Consider the following 25,819-nt stretch of genomic DNA (forward strand, 5'->3'; position numbering starts at 1 on the left):
TGGTAGTAAGTGTCACAGATCCAGAAATATACATTTATGTCCAATTTCCCTGCCCTCAATCACCAATTCTGCTCCAGTGCCACTGGCCATTGCAAAAGAAATGTAAGCATTTCCGTCCTTATGTTTCTCAGTCACTAATTTTGGTGCCTTCTTGCAATAAACTCTATAGATTGCTTCTTTTTGCATACCAAGAATCAGGTTTGCTTTTGTTCTCAGTTGCAAGTTCTTAACACAAATTTACAAAAGGATATTTTGAAAGAAAGATTTATTATGATGAATGACGAACTGGTTAGTAAACAGTAATATTGAATTCTGCATTTTAACAATAATCAGGAGAATAAATTGCTACAAATGTAGAAGGATTAGAGGGGAGCGGAGGAGAATTTTTTGCACCCAGAGGGTGGTGGGGGTCTGGAACTCACTGTCTGAAAGGGTGGTAGAGGCAGAAACCCTCAAATCATTTAAAAAGTACTTGGATGTGCACTTGAAGTGCCGTAACCTACAGGGCTACGGACTAAGTGCTGGAAAGTGGGATTAAGCTGGATAGCTCTTTTTCGTCCGGCACGGACACGATGGGCCGAATGGCCTCCTTCTGTGCCGTAACTTTCTATGATTCTATGAAAACATTTTCTGGATAAAATCTTGGTGATTATTGAGTGATGGTTGGTTGAAGGAATAGCTATCTTATTAAACCACAGAAATTATTAATACTATAAATGTTATATTTCAACCTGCTATTTGTAATATAGGGCTGGAGGAGATCTCTGTGGTGGGGCAAAGCCACAGAAGAATTTAAAGATAGGGATAAAGATTTTAAATTTAATGCATTGGGGATGGGAAGCTAATGTGGGTCAACAAGGACAGGGTGATGGGTTAGCAGGACTTCATGCAGAACAGGATGTGTGTGGCAGAATTTTGCACATTAGAGTTTATAAAGGTGAAGGAGGCCAGAAGAGGTAATTGGAGTAATTGAGTTAGGAGGTGATGAAGGCATGTAGGAAGGTATCAGTGGTGAAAGAGCAGAGGTGGAGACAGAGGCATGCAATGTGGAAGTAAGCATGCATTGTGGAGAGGGTATGGGGTCTTAAACTAATCTCAGGGTTGCTGGCTATGTTAGAATTGTTCGGAATAGATCCACGTGAGAGCAGTCCCACAGTGTGGGACGATAGGAAAGGCAATCTAGGAAGATGGTGTGGTCAACTGTGTTGAATGCTGCAGAGAGGTCAAGCAATTATTGCTCATCTTGTATTTTTACAAAAAGTTAGAACAATCTACATTTCCATGGCACTCTTGTAAAGAAAAACATCACAAAGCACTTTGCAAAATAAAGGAAAAGAGTAGACACTAAGCAGCAGGGACAAGGGAAAGACAGTAAGGTAGGGGGAACAAAGGCACAGTCAAAGATATGGATTTTTAGGAAGCTATTGAAAACAGGAAGGGGAGGGCGGGTTGCAAGAATAGAGAGATTTAGGGATAAAATTTCATACAGCAAGGGCATAGTAGCTGAAGGAGTGGGAATTGATGGTAGAACAAATGGAGCAGGGAACATGAAGTAAGCAGGTATCAGAAGAGTGAAGGATGCACCTAGGGATATAACTGCAGGAGATTGCTGAGGTACGGTGAGGCGAGGCCATAAAGGGATTTGAATGGGATGACAAGAATCTGAAATATCAACTTGGTGGGTTACCAGGAGCCAATGAGGTCTGGCAAGAATAAGGGTGATGGGAGAGCAGAATGTTTGTAGGTGCAAACTGGGGAAGCATGGGTCATATCATTGCTAAACATTTCCTCTTTATTTTGCAAAGCATTAACAAGAAATCTAATTTTCATTTCTGTTGCTGCATCAACAAATTGCTGCCACACTTCTCTCGGTTCAGTGAGGAATTGCACATATCCTGTAAGGCAGTGGAGCAAGTGTCATACCCATTCTGCCATCAAGACTAATCTCCACACCCTCAGGAACTTGGAATTTGAACTTCTGCAGAAATGAGGTGAAGAAAAGGAACAGCTCCATTCTAGCCAGCATTTCCCCCATACAATTCCGTTTTCCTGTAAGTGAATAGAAATGTGAATAAGATAGCCATTCCATTCACTGGTGATAAGGATAAGCACTATAAGGATGAATATAGTTCCCTGTCCCCCTTTCCCTTTATCAAATGCTGTCCACTTGAGCACAACAGATTGTAAAGGCCAAACATGACTCTTGGCAGCTAGAGGACCATGAATAGTAGGAAGGCAGTGCAGGGGTCCCCTGCGGTCATCTCCCTCCAAAACAGGTATACCGTTTTGGATACTGTTGGGGGAGATGGCTCACCAGGGGAAGGTGGCAGTGGCCAGGTTCATGGCACCGTGGCTGGCTCTGCTGCACAGGAGGGCAGGAAAAACAGTGGCAGAGCTATAGTGATAGGGGACTCGATTGTAAGGGGAATAGACAGGCGTTTCTGCGGACGCAACCGAGACTCCAGGATGGTATGTTGCCTCCCTGGTGCAAGAGTCAGGGATGTCTCAGAGCGGCTGCAGGACATTCTGGAGGGGGAGGGTGAACAGCCAGTTGTTGTGGTGCATATAGGCACCAACGATATAGGTAAAAAACAGGATGAGGTCCTACATGCTGAATTTAGGGAGTTAGGAGTTAAACTAAAGAGTAGGACCTCAAAGGTAGTAGTCTCAGGATTGCTACCAGTGCCACGGGCTAGTCAGAGTAGGAATGACAGGATAGCTAGGATGAATACGTGGCTTGAGAGATGGTGCAAGAGGGAGGGATTCAAATTCCTGGGCCATTGGAACCGGTTCTGGGGGAGGTGGGACCAGTACAAATTGGATGGTCTGCATCTGGGCAGGACTGGAACCAATGTCCTAGGGGGAGTGTTTGCTAGTGCTGTTGGGGAGGGTTTAAACTAATGTGGCAGGGGGATGGGAACCGATGCAGGAAGTCAGTGGGAAGTAAAGTGGTGACAGAAACAAAAGGCAGTAAGGGAGAGTGTACAGAACATGACCGGACAGATGGTCTGAGAAAGCAGGGCAAAGACCAAGGGAAGTCTAGATTAAACTGCATTTATTTCAATGCAAGAAGTCTGATGGGCAAGGCAGATGAACTCAGGGCATGGATGGGTACATGGGACTGGGATGTTATAGCTATTACTGAAACATGGCTAAGGGAGGGGCAGGACTGGCAGCTCAATGTTCCAGGGTACAGATGCTATAGGAAAGATAGAGCAGGAGGTAAGAGAGGAGGAGGAGTTGCGTTCTTGATTAGGGAGAACATCACGGCTGTAGTGAGAGGGGATATATCCGAGGGTTCGCCCACTGAGTCTGTATGGGTAGAACTGAAAAATAAGAAGGGAGAGATCACTTTGATAGGACTGTACTACAGACCCCCAAATAGTCAACGGGAAATTGAGGAGCAAATATGTAAGGAGATTACAGACAGCTGCAAGAAAAATAGGGTGGTAATAGTAGGGGACTTTAACTTTCCCAACATTGACTGGGACAGCCATAGCATTAGGGGCTTGGATGGAGAGAAATTTGTTGAGTGTATTCAGGAGGAATTTCTCATTCAGTATGTGGATGGCCCGACTAGAGAGGGGGCAAAACTTGACCTCCTCTTGGGAAATAAGGAAGGGCAGGTGACAGAAGTGTTAGTGAGGGATCACTTTGGGACCAGTGATCATAATTCCATTAGTTTTAAGATAGCTATGGAGAATGATAGGTCTGGCCCAAAAGTTAAAATTCTAAATTGGGGAAAGGCCGATTTTGATGGTATTAGACAGGAACTTTCAGAAGTTGATTGGGAGAGTCTGTTGGCAGGCAAAGGGACGTCTGGTAAGTGGGAGGCTTTCAAAAGTGTGTTAACCAGGGTTCAGGGTAAGCACATTCCTTATAAAGTGAAGGGCAAGGCTGGTAGAAGTAGGGAACCTTGGATGACTCGGGAGATTGAGGCCCTAGTCAAAAAGAAGAAGGAGGCATATGACATGCATAGGCAGCTGGGATCAAGTGGATCCCTTGAAGAGTATAGAGATTGCCGGAGTAGAGTTAAGAGAGAAATCAGGAGGGCAAAAAGGGGACATGAGATTGCTTTGGCAGATAAGGCAAAGGAGAATCCAAAGAGCTTCTACAAATACATAAAGGGCAAAAGAGTAACTAGGGAGAGAGTAGGGCTTCTTAAGGATCAACAAGGTCAACAATGGGTGAGATCCTGAATGAATATTTCACATCGGTATTTACGGTTGAGAAAGGCATGGATGTTAGGGAACTTGGGGAAATAAATAGTGATGTCTTGAGAAGTGTACATATTACAGAGAGGGAGGTGCTGGAAGTCTTAACGCGCATCAAGGTAGATAAATCTCCGGGACCTGATGAAATGTATCTCAGGATGTTATGGGAGGTCAGGGAGGAAATTGCGGGTCCCCTAGCAGAGATATTTGAATCATCGACAGCTACAGGTGATGTGCCTGAAGATTGGAGGGTAGCAAATGTTGTGCCTTTGTTTAAGAAGGGCGGCAGGGAAAAGCCTGGGAACTACAGACCGGTGAGCCTGACATCTGTAGTGGGTAAGTTGTTAGAGGGTATTCTGAGGGACAGGATCTACAGGTATTTGGAGAGGCAGGGACTGATTAGGAACAGTCAGCATGGTTTTGTGAGAGGAAAATCATGTCTCACGAATTTGATTGAGTTTTTTGAAGGGGTAACCAAGAAGATAGATGAGGGCTGTGCAGTAGACGTGGTCTACATGGACTTCAGCAAAGCCTTTGACAAGGTACCGCATGGTAGGTTGTTACATAAGGTTAAATCTCATGGGATCCAAGGTGAGGTAGCCAATTGGATACAAAATTGGCTTGACGACAGAAGACAGAGGGTGGTTGTAGAGGGTTGTTTTTCAAACTGGAGGCCTGTGTCCAGCGGTGTGCCTCAGGGATCGGTGCTGGGTCCGCTGTTATTTGTTATTTATATTAATGATTTGGATGAGAATTTAGGAGGCATGGTTAGTAAGTTTGCAGATGACACCAAGATTGGTGGCATTGTGGACAGTGAAGAAGGTTATCTAGGATTGCAACGGGACCTTGATAAATTGGGCCAGTGGGCCGATGAATGGCAGATGGAGTTTAATTTAGATAAATGTGAGGTGATGCATTTTGGTAGATCGAATCGGGCCAGGACCTACTCCGTTAATGGTAGGGCGTTGGGGAGAGTTACAGAACAAAGAGATCTAGGAGTACAGGTTCATAGCTCCTTGAAAGTGGAGTCACAGGTGGATAGGGTGGTGAAGAAGGCATTCGGCATGCTTGGTTTCATTGGTCAGAACATTGAATACAGGAGTTGGGATGTCTTGTTGAAGTTGTACAGGACATTAGTAAGGCCACACTTGGAATACTGTGTACAGTTCTGGTCACCCTATTATAGAAAGGATATTATTAAACTAGAAAGAGTGCAGAAAAGATTTACTAGGATGCTACCGGGACTTGATGGTTTGACTTATAGGGAGAGGTTAGATAGACTGGGACTTTTTTCCCTGGAGAGTAGGAGGTTAAGGGGTGATCTTATAGAAGTCTATAAAATAATGAGGGGCATAGATAAGGTAGATAGTCAAAATCTTTTCCCAAAGGTAGGGGAGTCTATAACGAGGGGACATTGATTTAAGGTGAGAGGGGAGAGATACAAAAGGGTCCAGAGGGGCAATTTTTTCACTCAAAGGGTGGTGAGTGTCTGGAACGAGCTGCCAGAGGCAGCAGTAGAGGCGGTTACAATTTTGTCTTTTAAAAAGCATTTGGACAGTTACATGGGTAAGATGGGTATAGAGGGATATGGGCCAAGTGCAGGCAATTGGGACTAGCTTAGTGGTATAAACTGGGCGACATGGACATGTTGGGCCGAAGGGCCTGTTTCCATGTTGTAACTTCTATGATTCTATGATTCTATGAATAACACTCAGATATTTACAACTTCCCAAACAGGAAGGAGCACTGAGTTTACCAAACTTCAGCTCTTTTTATTGGGCGGCCCAGCTCTGGGGGTGAATCACTTGGAATACAGCTTTCTCTCAGAATCCATGACTGAGATTAGAAGAGAATGGAGCCTAGAAATGTTGTGCTCGTTACCCTCTACAGACAACATTGGCAATATTAGTGGATGAATGCTTAATGCATGTGAATGACATTCCTTTATCTGCTCCTTTAAGATATTCATTAACCCATTTATTTCAAATGTGTTTACTTCCACTGAAATAGTGAACAGAAGAATGTCTTACCAACCCATTAATAATTAACCTACTGATATCTCTAACATTAATCTCTAGTTTAATTTTATTTTAATCCCACAGAGTAGCGGATATTGCGAACTGACTGAACGGAAAAGCAGTTGTTTCTGAGTTGATTAACTTCAAAAATTAATTGGATAGATATTTGGTTCCGAATAGGAATAAAAGTTATAGAGACGGATACAACTAAGATATACAAACATGATCAAATCCTTCAAGTGACACAGTAGCCCCTGTACTCCTAGGGCCAGAGTGCATTCGGAGGAGAAATGTTGTCTGTAGAGGGAGGTGGTGGGATGGATAAATGTTCTGGACTGGTACATTTGGAGTATTTGCAGTGAATATTCATATAGAACATTTCCTGAGAAAATTGTATAAATTGGATAGCAACCATAATAGGGTAGATTTGTGAATGATCTGTGGAAAATACACAATGATGGGCTAAATGATCTTTGCTCATTCCATGTTATCACGTTTTTAACTAATAAAAGGGACATTGTGCTCTGTAAGAACCTAACCTGCTTTTAAGTTTGTGAAAATCTGGTAAGATGATTGGCTTGTTTAGATTTGCATATTGATTCAAAGTTTACCCACTTTGACAAAAATAAGAATTTCTATTTTTAGTTTTATACATTTTCAAGGTTTAAAATGGATCTTCACCAGAGTCTAACCACCTCCCCTTTACATTCAACGGCATTACCATCGCCGAATCCCCCACCATCAACATCCTGGGGGTCACCATTGACCAGAAACTTAACTGGACCAGCCACATAAATACTGTGGCTACAAGAGCAGGTCAGAGGTGCTGTCCCTGAGGAGGCTGCAGTGGAGACGAGACCGTCACCCATCTCCTTCTGGAATGTGCCTTTGCAAGGAAGGTCTGGAGAGAGATGCAGTGGAATCTGTCCAGGTTCGTCCCGAGCAGTTCCGTAACACAGGACTCTGTGCTCTACGGGCTGTTCCTGGGACACACACCGAGACAGACATCAACTGTTGCTGGACGACCATCAACTCGGTGAAAGACGCCCTTTGGTCTGCCCAAAACTTGCTGGTCTTCCAGTGCAAGGAGCTGTCCTCAACCGGGTGTTGCAGACTGGCACATTCCAAGGACCAGGACTACGTGCTCAGGGACGCAATGAGGACGGGTGCGGCCGCCGCAAAGGCTCTGTGGGGAAATACAACCATTTAGAGCCTTCCCGCCATCGTATACTGAGGGGTGCAATCAGGGAAAAACCCCCTCGGGCAGAATGCAAAATTCAAATTGATGTAATGTAATGTACCTGCAATGAATCTGTCATATATCTGTAATCAATAATCTGTATTGACTGTAATGCAATGAGGCACCCTAGAGTGTCATGAACTGTAATTATGTACAATGTGTTCATTGAACTGTACTTGATGTAACCTGCAAATTGTATAATCTGTATTGTGTATGTTTGGAATTGATTATATGATAACTGTATTGTATGTATTGCTGCAAATTCTATGAATAAAGTATATTTTATGAAAACAAAATTCTGTGGCGAGTGACTCACCTCCTAACTCCCCAAAGCCTTTCCACCATCCACAAGGCACAAGTCAGGAGTGTGATGGAATACTCTCCACTTGCCTGGATAAGTGCAGCTCCAACAACACTCAAGAAGCTCGATACCATCCAGGACAAAGCAGCCTGCTTGATTGGCACCCCATCCACCACCCTAAATATTCACTCCCTTCATCACCAGCACACCGTGGCTGCAGTGTGTACCATCCACAGGATGCATTGCAGCAACTCGCCAAGGCTTCTTCGACAGCACCTCCCAAACCCACAACCTGTACCACCTAGAAGGACAAGGGCAGCAGGCACATGGGAACAACACCACCTGCACGTTCCCCTCCAAATCACATACCAGCCCGACTTGGAAATATATCACCGTTCCTTCATCGTCGCTGGGTCAAAATCCTGGAACTCCCTACCTAACCAGCACTATGTAAGGAATCTTACAACACCAGGTTATAGTCCAACTGTTTTATTTGAAAATCACAAGCTTTCGGAGGCTTTCTCCTTCGTCAGGTGAGCAAGTGGGAGAACCTTCACCACACGGACTGCAGCGGTTAAAGAAGGCAGCTCACCACCACCTTCTCAAGGGCAATTAGGGATAGGCAATAAATGCTGGCCTTGCCAGTGACACCCACATCCCATGAGCGAATAAAAAAAATACAAAGTGGAAGACAGGAGGCAACCAGGCTGCAAGAAAGTGGAAAATACCTTTTGATCAGAAATCAATTAGGATAAAGTTGCTTTGATGGCCAGGTAATGTGTATAAAATGTTAACAGATGCAGCATTTTGTCAGTCTAAAATGAAGTTTATCATTACTGTCATCTGTTAAAACAAGCCGCTAGCATAATGGGGAAGCCAACAACAATAAGCCTTTGTCCCATTCCTTACCAAGGGATAAAGATTGTTAAAATTTGTTTGCTTTACTGTTTCAAAAGGTTCAAGTGGATAAATCTCCCAGTCGTACTTGTTAGTCCTTAGTTCTGACAATAATACAGCAGTCTCCCTGGGTATGTATAACATCCTAACCCATCAGGTTGACAGAAGTGGGCATCCTATGTATTCCCCAGTAAGCAATTTACTAGAACCCAAATACAGTGGAGAATAATGACACAGGATTTGGTTTGTAGGAGACAAGTAGTTGATAGCTAAAGGTGTTATACAGTACACACGTTAAAGCAACTAATGAGTTATGTTACATAGATTACATAGAATGTGTAGCACAGACACAGGTAATTCGGCCCAACAGGTCCATGCCGGTGTTTATCCTCCCTTCTCCATCTAACCCCATCAATGTACCCTTCTATTTCTTTCTCCCTCATGTGTTTATCTAGCTTCCCTTTAAATGCATCTATGCTAATCGCCTCAACTACTCCTTGTGGTAGCGAGTTCCACATTCCAGCCGCTTTCTGGGTAAAGAAGTTTCTCCTGAATTTCCTATTGGATTTATCATTGCCTATCTTATATTTATGATGCCTAGATTAGGTCTCCCCAGCAAGTGGAAACATCTTCTCTACATCTACCCCATCAAAGCCTTTCATAATCTTAGAAGACCTCGATCAGGTCATCCTCAGTCTTCTCTTTTCTAGGAAAAAGAGCCCCAGTCTGTTCAATCTTTCCTGATTGGTATAACCTCTCAGTTCTGGTTTCATCCTAGTGAAGCTTTTCTGCACCTTCTCCAGTGCCTCTATATCCTTTTTATAATATGGAGACCAGAACTCCAAGTGTGGTCTAACCAAGGTTTCATACAAGTTTAACATAACTTCCCAGCTTTTCAATTCTATCCCTCTAGAAATGAACCCCAATGCTTTGCTTGCTTCTTTTTATGGTCTTATTAACCTGCGTTGCTACTTTTAGTGATTTGTGTATCTGTACCCCTAGATCCCTCTGCTCCTCTACCCCATTTAGGCTTTATTTTCCAAGGAGTAAGTGGCCTCCTTATTCTTCCTATGTGCCACTTCATACTTATCTATATTGAAATTCATTGGCCAATTACACACCCATTCTGCAAGTCCTGTATTTTGTCGCAGTCTTCCTCCATACTAACTATACCCCCCAATTTGGTGTCATCCGCAATTGTACTTCTGATTCCCGAATCCAAATCATTTATGTAAATAGTGAACAACAGTGGTCCCAGCACCAATCCTGTGGAACGTCACTTCCCACCTTTTGCCAGCCTGAGTAACTACCTTTAACCCTTACACTCTGTTTTCTGTTTTGTAGCCAACTTGCTATCCATTCTGCTACATGTCTCCTGACTCCACATGTGCTGACCTTAGTCATGAGTCTACTATGCGGTACCTTATCGAAGGCCTTTTGATAAGTCCTTGGGCCTCACCATTCTAGCGTGTAAGGGTTAAATGTAGTTACTCAGGCTGGCAAAAGGTGGGAAGTGACGTTCCACAGGAGTGGTGCTGGGACCACTGTTGTTCACTATTTACATCCTAAATTGGTCCTTGGGCCTCATCATTATAATTCCGGCGAGTTGTAGATGCCAATTGTGCATCTCAATGCAGCTTGCTGGTCAAGTCTGACCAATTCGGGCCGGCTCAGACGCCAGCCGAGGACCAAGGGTGAGTCCAGGGGGGTGGCGACGATTTGGATGGGCGTGGGCACAGGCCGACAGAAGCCGCTGTCTTAATGTGGAGGCAGGTAGAGCACTCCTGCTCCTCCTGGCTCCACATTAAGGTAAGGTAAAAAAAAGCTTACCTGCGGGCTTCTTCCACAGCCACCTGAGTCACTTTAAGGACTGTTGGATAGGCCACTGCAGAGCCTAATAAAGTTGTTGGAGCTTGAGGCACTGCAAGCTCTGACTTCTTTTAATTAATTTCGCAATGCGTCCGGAAATGGGATAATATTGAATGCGGGCTGTTCTCATTTCAGGCCGCCACCATTGCCACCCATTAAAAGGCCCTGCTGAATTCAGATGCATGCACAAATTGGGAGTAGGCCTTCCCACTGCTAAATTTGTCACCGTGCACATATTTTACACCCATAAAACGGGCTTTTCAGCCTGGAAAGGAAGTGCCTGATAAGTGATCATATAGGATAGCAAATGATATGGAAAAGATTAATCTGGAATACCACTTTAAATTAAACTGTGGGAGTAGGACAAGGGGACACAGGTTCATACTACTAAAAGGCAATTTTAGGACAGATATCAGGAGGTTCTTCTTCATGCAGAGACTGATTAACACTTGGAATGGACTTCCAGATATAATGGAGGAAAAAACTCTAGAATCATTTAAGAAACAATTAGATGGAGCAATGGGTGGAGTGGAGGGTTGTTCTGGACGGATGAATTAAGATGGGCTGAATGGTATTCCTCATCTGTAAGAATCTTGTGATAACTCGATAAGACTTTAGTTATGACAGTACACTGAACAAGTATTTGCAGGAATTGAAAAGAGAACCTGATATCCCAATGGCCTTCAAGAAACCAACTATTCAGGTCAAACACATATTTTTCCAGTTTTCAAAAATCTCTCCAATAAAGTCTGAATCATCTCTGACCTAAAATCTCAATACTCCCCATTACTGATTTAACTTTCATCTAAATCCCTTCCACATTTTTGTTCTCCATTTTGCGTTAGTCTCAAATGATGCCTTTGCGTCCAGAATCTCTGTTCCAATTACCTTTGGTATTAAATATCTTCCTATTGTTGTGTCTCTGGTAGTTTCTCTGGTTAAATTCAATGGGACTATGTTGCTTTTTCTTTGTATTTCGTGAATAACGGCATTGGTGTAAGGAAGATTGGGCTTGTCGTCCACCATAGGTTGTCGTGATAGGCCAATCACGCTCTCAATCTCAGCATGGATTTTTTCTGCAAAAGAAAGAGAAAAAGTGCAGAGAAATCCAGTTGACCATCACTATAGTACCTTTCACTGTAATGGGCATCATTTTAGCACCCGCTATTGGGTGCGTTCCTGGCGGGGGGGGCTCTGAAAATCGGAGAATCCCGGAGCGGGACCGGAGCCCGGCTCCAACCCGCCCACTTCCGGGTTCCCCACTGAAGCACCGGCGTGCGCGCGGAGCCCCCGCTGGTGGGAATCCCGCAGGCAATTAAAGCCAACGGGGTTCCACTTGAAAGTATTTATTTTGCTTGTTCAGGTCATTCAGGGGGGTGGGGGGGTGAGGGGGGGTGAGGGGGGGGTGGGGGGGGAGACCCTCACTCATTGCAGGAGGCCACTCTCACTTGGGACAAAGTTTGGCCTCCACCACCCTCCTCCTGACAATCAAAGTCACGAACTTGCACACTTACCCCGGGGTCCAGAGACATGTAACTACCTTGCGGACCCCCTCAGATGTACATCTTCTGGATGGGGACCGCCGTAGCTGCAGTCATGACAATCTACAATACAATACAAATAGTACAAACAGTTGTTCAAGAACAAGTGAAAGGGAAAAGCGTAGAGCAGCGGAAAGAAAGTGTACTTTAGGCATGACAGATAAAATAAAAACTAGAAGGTGTAAGGCGATTAACCCAGCATCAAAGCTGTGGCAGGGGGTTGGGAACCTAAGCAGGGAGAGGGAGGAACGGGTGTCAGGAAGGGACAGAAGGTATGGAGTAAAAGGTAAAGTGTTAAAAAAGGAAAAAGCAGGAACTAAGTGTCACAAAACATATTTGAAAGTTCTTTATCTGAATGCACGTAGCATTCGTAACAAAATGGATGAGTTAATGGCACAAATAACTACATATGGGGATGATCTTGTGGCCATTACAGAAACATGGCTGCAGGGTGACAACGACTGGGAATTAGATATGCCAGGGTATTTAACAATCAGGAAGGACAGGCAGGAAGGATGGGGAGGTGGGGTGGCTATGTTAATAAAGGAAGGAATCACTGTAATACAGATAAAAGATATTGGGAGAAAGGATCAGGATAATGAAACAGTTTGGGTAGAGATAAGGAATAATAAGGGGAAAAAACACTCGTGGGCGTAGTATATAGGCCTCCTAATAGTTGCAACTCTGCTGGAAGAAGTATTAATCAGGAAATAGTCGGGGCATGTAATAAGGGAACAGCTATAATTATGGGGGATTTTAACTATCATATTAACTGGACAAATCAAATTGGGCAGGGCAGCCTTGAGAAAGAGTTTATTGAGTGTATTAGGGATGGATTTCTTGAGCAGTATGTAACTGATCCTACAAGGGGGCAAGCAACCTTGGACCTGGTCCTGTGTAATGAGCCAGGATTAATTAATAAGGTGCTAGTTAAGGATCCCCTTGGAATGAGTGACCATAACATGGTTACATTCCATATCTAATTAGAGGGTGAGAAGGTTGGTTCTCAAACAAGCGTACTGAGCTTGAATAAAGGAGACAATGATGGCATGAGAGTGGAATTGATTAAAGTGGACTGGGAAAATAGATTAAAGGGTAAGACGGTACATGAGCAGTGGTGTTCATTTAAGGAGTTATTTTACAACTTTCAAAAAATATATATTCCACTGAGGAAAAAAGGATGTAAAAGAAATGACAGCCATCTGTAGCTAAGTAAAGAAATTAAGGATAGTATCCGACTAAAAACAAGGACATATAAGGTAGCCAAACTTAGTGGGAGGATAGAAGATTGGGAAGTCTTCAAAAGACAGCAAAAAGTAACTAAAGGATTGATTAAGAAAGGGAAGATAGATTATGAAAATAAATTAGCAAAAAATATAAAAACAGATAGCAAGAGTTTCTATAGGTATATAAAAAGAAAAAGGGTGGCTAAGGCAAACGTTGGTCCCTTAAAGGATGAGACCGGGAAATTAATGGTGGGAAACATGGAGATGGCAAAAATGCTGAACAAATATCTTGTTTCAGTCTTTACGGTAGAGGGCACTAAGAATATCCCAACACTGGACAAACAGGGGGCTCTGGGGGGGGGGGGAGCTAAATACGATTAAAATCACTAAGGAATTGGTACTCAGTAAATTAATGGGACTCAAGGCGGATAAATCCCCTGGACCTGATGGCTTACATCCTAGGGTCTTGAGGGAAGTGGCAGTAGGGATTGTGGATGCTTTGGTAATAATTTTCCAAAATTCTCTGGACTCGGCAAAGGTCCCGGCAGTTGGAAAACTGCTAAGGTAACACCCTTATTTAAAAAGGGAAGTAGGCAGAAGGCTGGAAATTATAGACCAGTTAGCCTAACATCTGTGGTGGGTTAAAATTTGGAGACTATTATTAAGGAGACAGTCGCAGAACATTTGGATAAACATAATTTAATAGGACAAAGTCAGCATGGCTTTATGAAGGGGAAGTCATGTCTGACAAATTTGCTTGAGTTCTTTGAGGACATAACGTACAGGGTGGATATAGGGGAACCAGTGGACGTAGTGTATTTAGACTACCAGAAGGCATTCGACAAGGTGCCACATAAAAGATTATTGCTCAAGATAAAGAATCACTGGATTGGGGGTAATATTCTGGCATGGGTGGAGGATTGGTTATCTAACAGGAAGCAGAGAGTTGGAATAAATGGTTCATTCTCGGACTGGCAACCAGTAGCCAGTGGTGTTCCGCAGGGGTCGGTGCTGGGTCCCCAACTCTTTACAATCTATATTAACGATTTGGAGGAGGGGACCGAGTGTAACATATCAAAGTTTGCAGATGATACAAAGATGGGAGGGAAAGTAGAGAGTGAGGAGGACATAACAAACCTACAAGGGGATATAGACAGGCTGGGTGAGTGGGCGGAGATTTGGCAGATGCAATACAATATTGGAAAATGTGAGGTTATGCACTTTGGCAGGAAAAATCAGAGAGCAAGTTATTATCTTAATGGCATGAAACTGGAAAGTACTGCAGTACAAAGGGATCTGGGGGTCCTAGTGCAAGAAAATCAAAAAGTTAGTATGCAGGTGCAGCAGGTGATCAAGAAGGCCAACAGAATATTGGCTTTTATTGCTAGGAGGATAGAATATAAAAACAAGGAGGTATTGCTGCAGTTATATAAGGTATTGGTGAGACCGCACCTGGAATACTGTATACAGTTTTGGTGTCCATTATTAAGAAAAGACATATTTGTTCTCGAGGCAGGACAAAGAAGGTTCACTCGGTTAATCCCGGGGATGAGTGGGTGGACATATGAGGAGAGGTTGAGTAGATTGGGACTCTACTCATTGGAGTTCAGAAGAATGAGAGGCGATCTTATTGAAACATATAAGATTGTGAAGGGGCTTGATCGGGTGGATGCGGTAAGGATGTTCCCAAGGATGGGTGAAACTAGAATTAGGGGGCATAATCTTAGAATAAGGGGCTGCTCTTTCAAAACTGAGATGAGGAGAAACTTCTTCACTCAGAGGGTAGTGGGTCTGTGGAATTTGCTGCCCCAGGAAGCTGTGGAAGCTACATCATTAAATAAATTTAAAACATGACATAGACAGTTTCCTAGAAGTAAAGGGAATTAGGGGTTACGGGGAGCGGGCAGGAAATTGGACATGAATTTAGATTGGAGGTTAGGATCAGATCAGCCATGATCTTATTGAATGGCGGAGCAGGCTCGAGGGGCCGATTGGCCTACTCCTGCTCCTATTTCTTATGTTCTTATGTTCTTATGACCTCCTCGAAGGGCGAACAGCATCACCAGCCTCACCAGCCTCGCCATCCACGCCGTCCACCTCTGACACGTGGAGCTCCACAAAAGAGTGCTGTGACACATCCACCTGTACAGCAGGAGGGAGGGCTACCGCAGAGAGAGCTGCGTCGCAGAGGGCACTACCCTCGCCACAGGGTCCACAGACCGAGGCTCATCTTCCTGGACCTCTCTGAGCAGCAGTGTACACGGAGGCTCAGAGTCACTCGACATGTAGTCGTGGACATCTGCAGCCTCCTTCATGCCGAGCTGCTCCTGGCTGGCCCGAGCACCATCTTCTTACCTGTCGCTGTCAAAGTCACCACTGCCCTCAACAACTTCTCCTCCGCACCCTTCCAGGGTGCCACCGGGGACATCGCCGATGTCTCTCGGCCGTCTGCACAAAAGAGCCCTGCAAATACACCTACACCCACTCTGCAGTGACACAATGGGTGGCATCAGTTGTGGGTCTTCATAGTGATCCTCAGTAAAGGGCATTATTGCACAAACCAGACAAGATTTGCGAAGACGTGGCAGTAGTGGTGCCAATATAATGTGTGATGTGAGTTGTTCAGAAATTCAATATAAGTAACAACCATGACAAATCCTCAAACACCCTTGTGCATCCCCTTCATGCTCACGACACGTTTGCCTTACGCTGCCTACTGCACATATGTGATGCATGCCCTGTGGCTGCAGCACAGGTAGTGGCAGGTTGAGTGAGGTTTACCGTGAAAGAGATGCACGAGAGGGTGAGTATGAGATAGAGCCATGAGATTGTATGAGGATTGGGTTGAGTGGTAGTGGCGGGATGAGTACTGGCGAGGTGAGTAGGTGCAGGTAAGATGAGGATGAGGTTTGAGTGGGTATGAGGGGTGGTGTGACAGAGTATTGTTGGCAGTGCAGAAGGAGATGTGGGGTGGGGGCAGTGATGTGGCAGATGGAGTGTAGGGGAATGAGTAAGTGTACTCACTTTGGCTGACCTACTGCGGTCATTGGAGCGCCTCCTGCACTGTATGCAGGTGCGTGATATGTTGGTGGTGCAGGTGACCTCCTCTGCCACCTCGAGCCAGGCCTTGCTGGTGGCAGAGGCAGGCCGCTTCCTCCCGCCCGCCGGGGGGAAGATCTATGTCCTCCCCATCCTCCTCACCCCATGTATTGATACCTGGAGTGAGGCATCATTAAACTGGGAGCAGCCTTCCCCCTGGGCTGCTCCATGCTGTAATTTTTTCTATTTGTTGCAGCATCTGTCAGTGGAGGACTGCCCCTTTAAATAGAGCTCCTCCAGCTGACAGATCTTACTGTGCATGCGCAGCCCGCCCGCCAGATCAGCAGTGGGGAACCAGGAGGAGCAGGTAAGTGGATCCAATTGGGCTGCGATCGCGCGGGGGGCAGACTAATTTCACCGGGCGTGTTATCCACGCACCCAATAGACCCCCCGCCGCGAACCCGCAGTCCTGGTAACATCGAGCCCAATAATACTTCAGTTTTAATAACACGGCTGCTAGGTCCCAATTGTTGCTCTCATTGGCATTGAATAAACTAACATGTGTAAGGGGAAAAACTGATCTGTGGTTAAAGTCAATCTAATAATTTCCAATTAGGAAACACAAACATGACACTAAAATGCCCCCACTCTCTGCTCTGGGAACCACAACAAATGGTTAATTCAGGAATAATTGCAGTTTAAATCCTCACAAGCACCACATCAGTGGCATTCGCAAATGTTGAGTTCAAAAGGGAGTGGGAGTAACGTGACAAAAATGATTTTAACGTAGTCATTGTGCACAAAGGAGTTTAACACCCAGCTAAAGCCAAAGCCTCGACAAAAATACATCCTTTTGTCACATTTCCTATTCGGGTGTTTGCTCACAATAGCCTCATGAGACTTAAATATTCTTACTTCGCTCCTGCAATATTAAACCTTCAGTCTGGAATCTCTCCTCTGTTCTTTAAGACAGATAGTTGCAAGGTAAGTCAAGTGAGTAATCTTCAACGTCACCAAAAGTTCTGAGCAGTCCAAGACTGAGATTAATATGGGGAAATTAAAATAAAATTTAGTTTAAAAATACCAAGAGCTTTGTTGCTTCAATTTTCAATGCATCAAATTTAATCCTTAATTTCCTATTCAGATTTCACAATATTGAAAAATGTAGGGAAAAAATTATAATAACAAAAATGGAACTAGACGACCCTATTCATCATTGCAAGGGCCCGAAATTGAATCATGCCACTGCTCCCATTTTTTCGGTCAGCTAGTGCTGGTAATGGTTCTGCTGCTGCCATTTACAGCTACTCCTGATCAATCTTTTGTTTCTTAACTTGTCCCATTACCACCTTCCTTGTCTTGCACCATCCTCCCTTTTGTCATTTAATTACTCGTGCCCTCGACCCTGTCAGAGACCTTCTCTTTTGTTCTTTCATCCCTTCCCCTCGCCTCCCTCCCCCACTTTCCCTGGCTCTGTACTTGCTCAAAAACTTTAACTCTTTTAACATCTTCCCGTTCTGATGAAAGGTCTTTGACCTGAAACGTTAACTCTGTTTCTTTCTCCACAGATGCTGCCTCACTTGCTGAGCTTCTCCAGCATTTTCTGTTTTTATTTCAGATTTCCAGCATCCGCAGTATTTTGCTTTTGATGTTATATAAAGATATTGCTCCATGTGGCTGCTTTGTATAAAACACTGAAGGTCTCTTTTTAATGAAAGTTATTACAGTCTTCACCGGGGCCCACTCAAGCAAGAAGATAGTCTGCATCAATACCCGAGTACAATCACAAGAGTTCAGTATTTCATTAGCCAGAATCACAAAAGTGCAATGAAGATTTTAGATTTTCCTTGAACTACCCACCTTGAATGTCAGGGTATGCTGCCATGTACAGCAAAGCCCAACGTAATGTTGTTGATGTTGTCTCTGTCCCAGCTAAAAAGAGGTCCACTGTTGAATGTAGAAGATTTTCCTCATGGAAGCTAGAGTTAGGGGTACCCTTAAATAATATGAAATATATTAAAGTGAAGTGACAAAAACTTTAAATGTGATAGCCAATGAATGACAATTTCATTTAATCAAAAGTTTGCTTTTCTCTTCTTTGCCAAACTAGGAAATGGAATGTCCATGATTCTGTTTTCCTCAGCACGCGACTCAAATGTACGGACTGGGCATAAAAGTTTATGGTGAGACGGGAGGGGAGGTGCAGCGACCGTGGAAATTTGGGCGGGTGCCAGAAATGACGGGTCTCCACCCAGAAGAATGCTGGCTGTAAATATGCACAGGGCTGATGGCGGACAGAACTTTCATTTGTTCCAAACATGGCCCCGGATGTCAGAAGGGGTTGAGCCGATGGGAGGGAATTCACATGACCCCGGATCCCCTATTACTTAGCAACCTGGATAAACCCACCATACAGGTTGTTTGAGCGAAGGAGATGAACCCACCTTGGGCGGTCAATCCTGGGTTCTGCCCTGGCCCGGCCAGAAGAACATTGGCACAAAGTGATGATTGGCTGCATGTTTGAAAATTAGCCAATCCATAGGTGTCAGCTGGTTGCTTAACGCAAAGATGGTAAAGATGAAAATGGCCCAATTTTGATCTGACCTATGTTTTGTATTGATCCCAGCACAGGTTGGTTTGTTATTTCATTATTCAGGGAGACAGAAGCAGGAAGAGTCATCAACACCATAGCTCTGCAAAAAATAAATAATGAACATGCCAGAGCTGCAAACAGCCCAGTTCATCGACCAAATCACCTCTGCCCAGGCCCACAGGAGTTGACACTGGACAAAAAAGTTGTCCAATACAGTGAGGTAGGTGTGGGCTGCACTGAGGCCCAATGGGGAGGTGTAATAAGGGCAAATGCCTCAAGCATAAAAGGTGCAAGATTAATAGATGGAGCAGCAAACAGGAAATTAAAACAGACACTCAAATACATACCTTCCACAGCTGCCCCCATTTCACTTTCTTTGTTATAAATTTTTGTGCACTATGAACTCGGGTATAGCTCAGTTAGATCCAGGGTAAAGTTCCCTCTATTGTGCTTCAATAATAAGCCTCGACCCTAATCCCAAGAAAGAATCCTTACTACACCATGTGACATTTTCCCATTTGTTATGCCGGCCACCCTGTGGCCTGTCTGAGTGATGTTGCCAGTTGTATCAACTAGTACCAGATTGGGGCAATGTTGTGCTATGGGCCCATATAAACTAGGATCTGAGTTGGTTCCATCACCCAACAACAACTTTCATTTATATAGCGCCTTTAACGTAGAGAAACGTCCCAAGGCGCTTCACAGGAGCGTTATCAAACTAAATTTGACACCGAGCCACATAAGGAGATATTAGCACAGGTGACCAAAAGCTTGGTAAAAGAGGTAGGCTTTAAGGAACGTCTTACAGAAGGAGAGGTAGGTAGAGAGGCGGAGAGGTTTAGGGAGGGAATTCCATATCTTAGAGCCTAGGCAGCTGAAGATACGTCCGCCAATGGTGGAGCAATGAAAGATGCACAAGAGGCCAAAATTGGAGGAGCACAGAGAACTCGGAGAGTTATAGGGCTCATTTCACATAGGATCCCTATGGCCAGCAGACATTCATCCCATCAGTCTGGGGTGGATTTGAACCCCAGACAGCAGATGTCAAATTAATTTTGCTTTTATTCAAGGTAAAGCTGTATCTCCTAGTGCCTCACCTTTTCCATTTCTGACATAAAGCAGTCAATGAAATCTCTTGGTTCTGTTGGGTTCCACGTGTCTCGGTGTTTCTGGATTTTCTCTCTCAGATATTCAAGTATCTTTTCCCACAAGACAAATATATTGTTATGTGGGCCTGGAAGGTGCTTCATTATAGTTGGGAATAAAATGTATAGCTGTAGAAGAAAACACGCAATGAGAAAGGATAAGAATGGTCTTATTTCAGTGATCCATTTGATAATCAACCAAATTTTGTCTGGAGTAAACCATTTCTTACTGATGTACTTTTAGGAACATAGGAACACGAGTAGGCCATTCAGTCCCTCGAGCCTGTTCCGTCATTCAATTAAATCATGGCTGATCTGTATATTAACTCCATCTACTCACCTTAGTTCCCTAACCCTTAATACTCCTGCCTAACAAAAATCTATCAATCTCAGTTTTGAAATTTTCAATTGACCCCCAGCCTCAACAGCTTACTGGGGGAGAGAGTTCAAGATTTCCACTACCCTTTGTGTGAGGTAGCGATTCCTGATATCCCCCCTTAATGGCCTAGCGATAATTTTAAGGTTACGCCCCCTTGTTCTGGACTCTCCCACCAGAGGAAATAGTTTCTCTCTGTCAAGTAGCATTGCCATTTTTAAAGTTGCCCGGGTATGACCTGTCCACAAAATGCAGAACAAATCCAAACCGGCCAATTACCGCCCCATCAGTCTACTCTCAATCATCAGCAAAGTGTTGGAAGGTGTCGTCGACAGTGCTATCAAGCGGCACTTACTCACCAATAACCTGCTTACCGATGCTCAGTTTGGGTTCTGCCAGGACCACTCAGCTCCAGATCTCATTACAGCCATGGTCCAAACATGGACAAAAGAGCTGAATTCCAGAGATGAGGTGAAAGTGACTGCCCATGACATCAAGGCAGCATTTGACCGAGTGTGGCACCAAGGAGCCCTAATAAAATTGAAGTCAATGGGAATCGGGGTGGGGGGGAAACTCTCCAGTGGCTGGAGTCATACCTAGCACAAAGGAAGATGGTAGTGGTTGTTGGAAGCAAATCATCTCAGCCCCAGGACATTGCTGCAGGAGTTCCTTAGGGCAGTGTCCTAGGCCCAACCATCTTCAGCAGCTGCTTCATCAATGACCTTCCCTCCATCATAAGGTCAGAAATGGGGATGTTCGCTAATGATTGCACAGTGTTCAGTTCCATTTGCAACCCCTCAGATAATGAAGCAGTCCGTGCCCACATGCAGCAAGACCTGGACAACATCTAGGCTTGGGCTCATAAGTGGCAAGTAACTTTCATGCCAGACAAGTGCCAGGCAATGACCATCTCCAACAAGAGAGAATCTAACCACCTCCCCTTGACATTCAACAGCATTACCATCGCCGAATCCCCCACCTTCAACATCCTGGGGATCACCATTGACTAGAAACTTAACTGGACCAACCACATAAATACTGTGACTACAAGAGCAGGTCAGAGGCTGGGTATTTTGCGGCGAGAATACCCAGACTCCTGACTCCCCAAAGCCTTTCCACCATCTACAAGGCACAAGTCAGGAATGTGATGGAATACTCTCCACTTGCCTGGATGAGTGCAGCTCCAAAAACACTCAAGAAGGACAAAGCATCCCACTTGATTGGCACCCCATCCATCACCCTAAACATTCACTCCCTTCACCATCGGCGCACTGTGGCTGCAGTGTGTACCATCCACAGGATGCACTGCAGCAACTCGTCAAGGCTTCTTCGACAGCACCTCCCAAACCCGCGACCTCTACCACCTAGAAGGACAAGGGCAGCAGACACATGGGAACAACACCACCTGCACGTCACACACCATCCCGACTTGGACTATATCGTCATTCCTTCATCGTCGCTGGGTCGAAATCCTGGAACTCCCTTCCTAACAGCACTGTGGGAGAACCTTCACCTCACGGACTGCAGCGGTTCAAGAAGGTGGCTCACCATCACCTTCTCAAGGGCAATTAGGGATGGGCAATAAATGCTGGCCTCGCTAGCGACGCCCACATCCCATGAACGAATAAAAAAATCTCCTGTGGCATTGCTCACAGGAAGTCAAGGCCAAGTGCAGTGTCCTTCTCTCCTCTGCTTCCCATGACTCTTCACCAATCACAATGGGGCACTTCACTGCATCTGTGCTTTCATGCTGGGGCATTTCAAATGTTTTCTGTGCACCTGTAATTTCTGAATTTATTGGACTGCCTGCCAGGGAACTTCTGCAACACCCAAAGTCTACTACCAACTTGTGGGGTCCTGGTGCATGGCATCGACACTGCAGTCAACCATGGAGCATGTGGTCATCTCCATGGACGTTGCAGCTGGGCCCAGCTCTTATCAATGCTCATACTGGGGTCATTCAGGCTCTGGACTCCAACATCCACTCTGCCTTGGACAGGCTAAGAGACTGAATAAGGACTTCAGTCGCATCCCACAGATCAGTGGAAGTGCTGAGGCGCCGAGGGCCAGTCGTGCCATTGAGAATGGAATATGTTGCCCTCTCTCATTCTGATAGCATGTCTGGAACATTGCCATCTCCTCAACCAATACCTGCCCTGATGCCAGAAAGCTGGCTGGGCCAGACTGCCTCCGCAGCCACCAAGTCCCTGTAGTATGAAGCCAGGCCCGAGCTCCTCGAGGTTGCCAACCAAGAACATGCCAAGAGCCCTTGTCTGAGCCACAGTAGGCTTCCATTTCCCCTGCTGAAGCTGATGGGGGAGCACCTCGTAGAAGAACTAGAGCAGGTAACAAATCACTTAGAAAAAGCACTAGAGGCTCATGCCTGGGTAATAATTAATGTGCAGGCATTTGTTTAAGTAAGTAAAATTATAAATCTTTTAAAATCTTCATGTGCAGAGAACGTTCTTGTATTAGCTGCTGACCCTGCAATGTTAGTTGACTAGAAATTCAATGTTGGTCTTTAGACAGATGCAGCTTATTCAAGGGTGGAATGGACTGGAACAGATGTTGGACATGCCTGTTAATGCAGGGCAGCAGGGAGCTGCTGTCAAAGAGCTCTGGCTGCAGGCCACTGTTGGAGCTCTCCCGCTTCATCGCCATCCTTCATGTAATCTCCCTCATCATGCTGAAGGTCTCATCCAATGGCAGCTCCACATGTAGTCCCCATTATAGAGAAAACCCACAGAGCAAATAGCAAACCACTATCATACGGGACACTCTTTCTGTTTCTATTGCAGGAAGCCATCACATCTTTCCAGGCAAAGGATTCGTTGCTTGAGGACTCGAACGGTCAACTCAATGAGGGCTCTAGTTGAGCCATGAATCTGATTGTAGCGCAGTTCAGCCGCCTAGCATGGATTCCTGACAGGAGTAGTGAGCCAAGTGTGCAGGGAATAGCACTTTTCTGCAAGCAATCAGCCTCTCACTTGCTGTGCAGGACTGGTGCAAAATAAAAGCGACATGCCATCTGCCAGGAAAACAGACCTGCATGATGAGCTGATGATCACACAACAGTTGCACATTAATGGAGTAGAAGCCCCTGTGACTCATGAAGGCAGTGGGATCATGCAGGGTGATGTGGGTACAGCCAATGAGGCACTGGACTTGGGGGAATCCTGCAATCTGTGCAAGCCCCAGAACCCAATCTTGCTGCTTCAGTTTGTCCATGAAGTGATGAAAGTGTTTTCATTAGCAAACATGGCATCAGTCACATGCTTAATGCAACCAAGAACATGTAGACTGACTGATGTAATTAATTTCACTGTGGCAATTTGGAAGAAGATGAAGGCAAAGAAGTTGATGGCTGCAGTGACCTTGACTGCAACAGGCAATGCTTTGCCAGCTGTAGCAGTTGGCTGTAGGTCTTGTTGCAGGAGGTGACACAACTCTGTAACACCCTCTCTAGAGGAGTGCAGCCTCCTTATGTATTGCTCTTCAGAGATCTGTAGGTCTGTCGTCCTGTGCCTATACACTGTTAGGAGGGTCAGTATTCCTGCAAGCATGTTTCATTCTATTTGGTCTCCCTGCAGCTGTTGGATCTTTCCACATGTTGTTGCTTCTCCTTCTCCTTCTCCTCCAGCTAGAGGACTCCCATAATGTAAAAGTGCATTGCCAAAAGTCCCGTAAGAATTCAAAACTTTGTACAACAACTACAGGCACTTTAAAATTGGGTAAGTAGCAATAAAACACTATGGTCCCGATTTTAAAGGCGGGGTGGGAGGGGGCGGTGGTACAGTGCACGCGAGCCTCGAAGCAGGTGGTGAACGCAGGGAATCCAGGGACATGGAGCCCCGGCTGATTTTAACTGAAGGGCCACATTTGAATATTTGAAATCGTTGGGGGAGTTCTGACTAAATCGAGGTTTGCCTGAAAATCCGAATGGGTGGACCTCCAGCGGTAAGTTAGCGGTTCATTTTTTCTGCGATTTTGATCGTGCTACAACAATACCTTTAGGTGGAAATGGGGCAATATTGAGATGAAAATCAGCCCCAGTGTATTGCTTTATCAATTGCTCTTACACAACTTTCATGCTGAATAAAATTACTTTTTACTTGCTATTCTTTCAAACTGGGTTTGGAAGTTGGGCTTAAAAATTGTCAATACAGATAGGTAGGTCACAGGTGATATTGTAAAAATTATAAATGGTTAGTTACATCGATCATAAATTCATGTCATATACAGACTGATTTTAAAATAATTTCTAAGAACATCTTTTTGCATCTATCCAAATTCAATATTCAAATTTTTAATCACAAATATAATAATTTGTTTATCATCCTTACCCAAACCCCAAAAATCATCAAGTATCTGTTCAATTTTATTAAGTGAATGAAGCAGTTCTTGTAAACTGGTGTCATTATATTCATACCGTTCTCCAAAAACAATTGAACAGATTATATTAGTGACTGCATTACTAATCTTGTAGTGAGGATTGAATGGTTGTCCTGAAAAAGGAACACAAAGATAGAGCAGTTAAAAGGTAACCTGGACAGCCTGTTCAACTAACATTTCACATGTGCAACATTGTGCTGTTAATGCAGATTTATATGATTCCATTTGTATTTTTTTTTAACAATGCGCCACTTAAAGCATATGGCGTTCAAGGATAACCATAATTAAACTTGAATGACCAAGATGGATATTGCAACATGTGAACTTGATTCAGGCGGTCTTCAAAAACAGGAAGGACCAGATTGGTTCTGCATGCTCCAATAACAGACAGATGTTATTTAGGACTGCAAGTTGAGAGTATCAATACGTGTACAGCTTCAAAGTGTAAGAACAAAAGAATATGTGACTTATTATGTGGTCTCATCGCTGTGATTGTGGGATCGCTGTACATCAGCAAACAGCTGCTGGTAGCATAATGTCCTTACTTCATCTCTGTGCAAATCAGCTCAGGCACGGTGAACATGATGATAGAGAGTGTGGGATATCCAATGTGACCCAATGGCTCTGAACTTTAAATATAAGAGGGCAAAAATTCTTCCAGCTTTTAGAACAGTTGAGAATAGTTATTAAATATTTGTCAACCTTTGAAAAGACCTTATGGGAGAAAAGAAACAGCGGGTCAAAAGCAAACCCATTGTGGAAGAATGAAACAATAACTACTTGGATTTATATAGCACCTTTAACAGAAAAATGTCCAAAGGTACTTCACAGAGGCATAAGGGAAAAAAGGTTTGTGAACAACTGGTGGAGTGGAACAACTACTGACCCCTCTCTTTGATACACAGCAAAATGGACGTGAGATGGGTGTGAGGGGAGTTGTTCTATTTGGCATTCCTGAGTACTCCCCC

General features: G+C 44.5%; 1 protein-coding gene across 1 annotated transcript in view; it reads right to left on the reverse strand.

Moving 5' to 3' along the window:
• Positions 1 to 1,873: 1,873 nt before the first annotated feature.
• Positions 1,874 to 25,819, reverse strand: part of LOC137324898 (cytochrome P450 2J2-like) — a 38,470-nt gene continuing 14,524 nt past the window's right edge. The window contains exons 4-10 of the mRNA XM_067989591.1: positions 24,829 to 24,964; positions 20,036 to 20,231; positions 18,206 to 18,341; positions 11,380 to 11,615; positions 10,501 to 10,607; positions 6,211 to 6,215; positions 1,874 to 2,049 (exon numbers count right to left, since the gene is read on the reverse strand). Coding sequence (XP_067845692.1) covers positions 1,874 to 2,049; positions 6,211 to 6,215; positions 10,501 to 10,607; positions 11,380 to 11,615; positions 18,206 to 18,341; positions 20,036 to 20,231; positions 24,829 to 24,964 — 992 coding nt within the window. The remainder of the gene's footprint in view (positions 2,050 to 6,210; positions 6,216 to 10,500; positions 10,608 to 11,379; positions 11,616 to 18,205; positions 18,342 to 20,035; positions 20,232 to 24,828; positions 24,965 to 25,819) is intronic.

The sequence above is a fragment of the Heptranchias perlo genome, chromosome 9 (assembly GCF_035084215.1).
Source record: "Heptranchias perlo isolate sHepPer1 chromosome 9, sHepPer1.hap1, whole genome shotgun sequence".
Taxonomy (NCBI): domain Eukaryota; kingdom Metazoa; phylum Chordata; class Chondrichthyes; order Hexanchiformes; family Hexanchidae; genus Heptranchias; species Heptranchias perlo.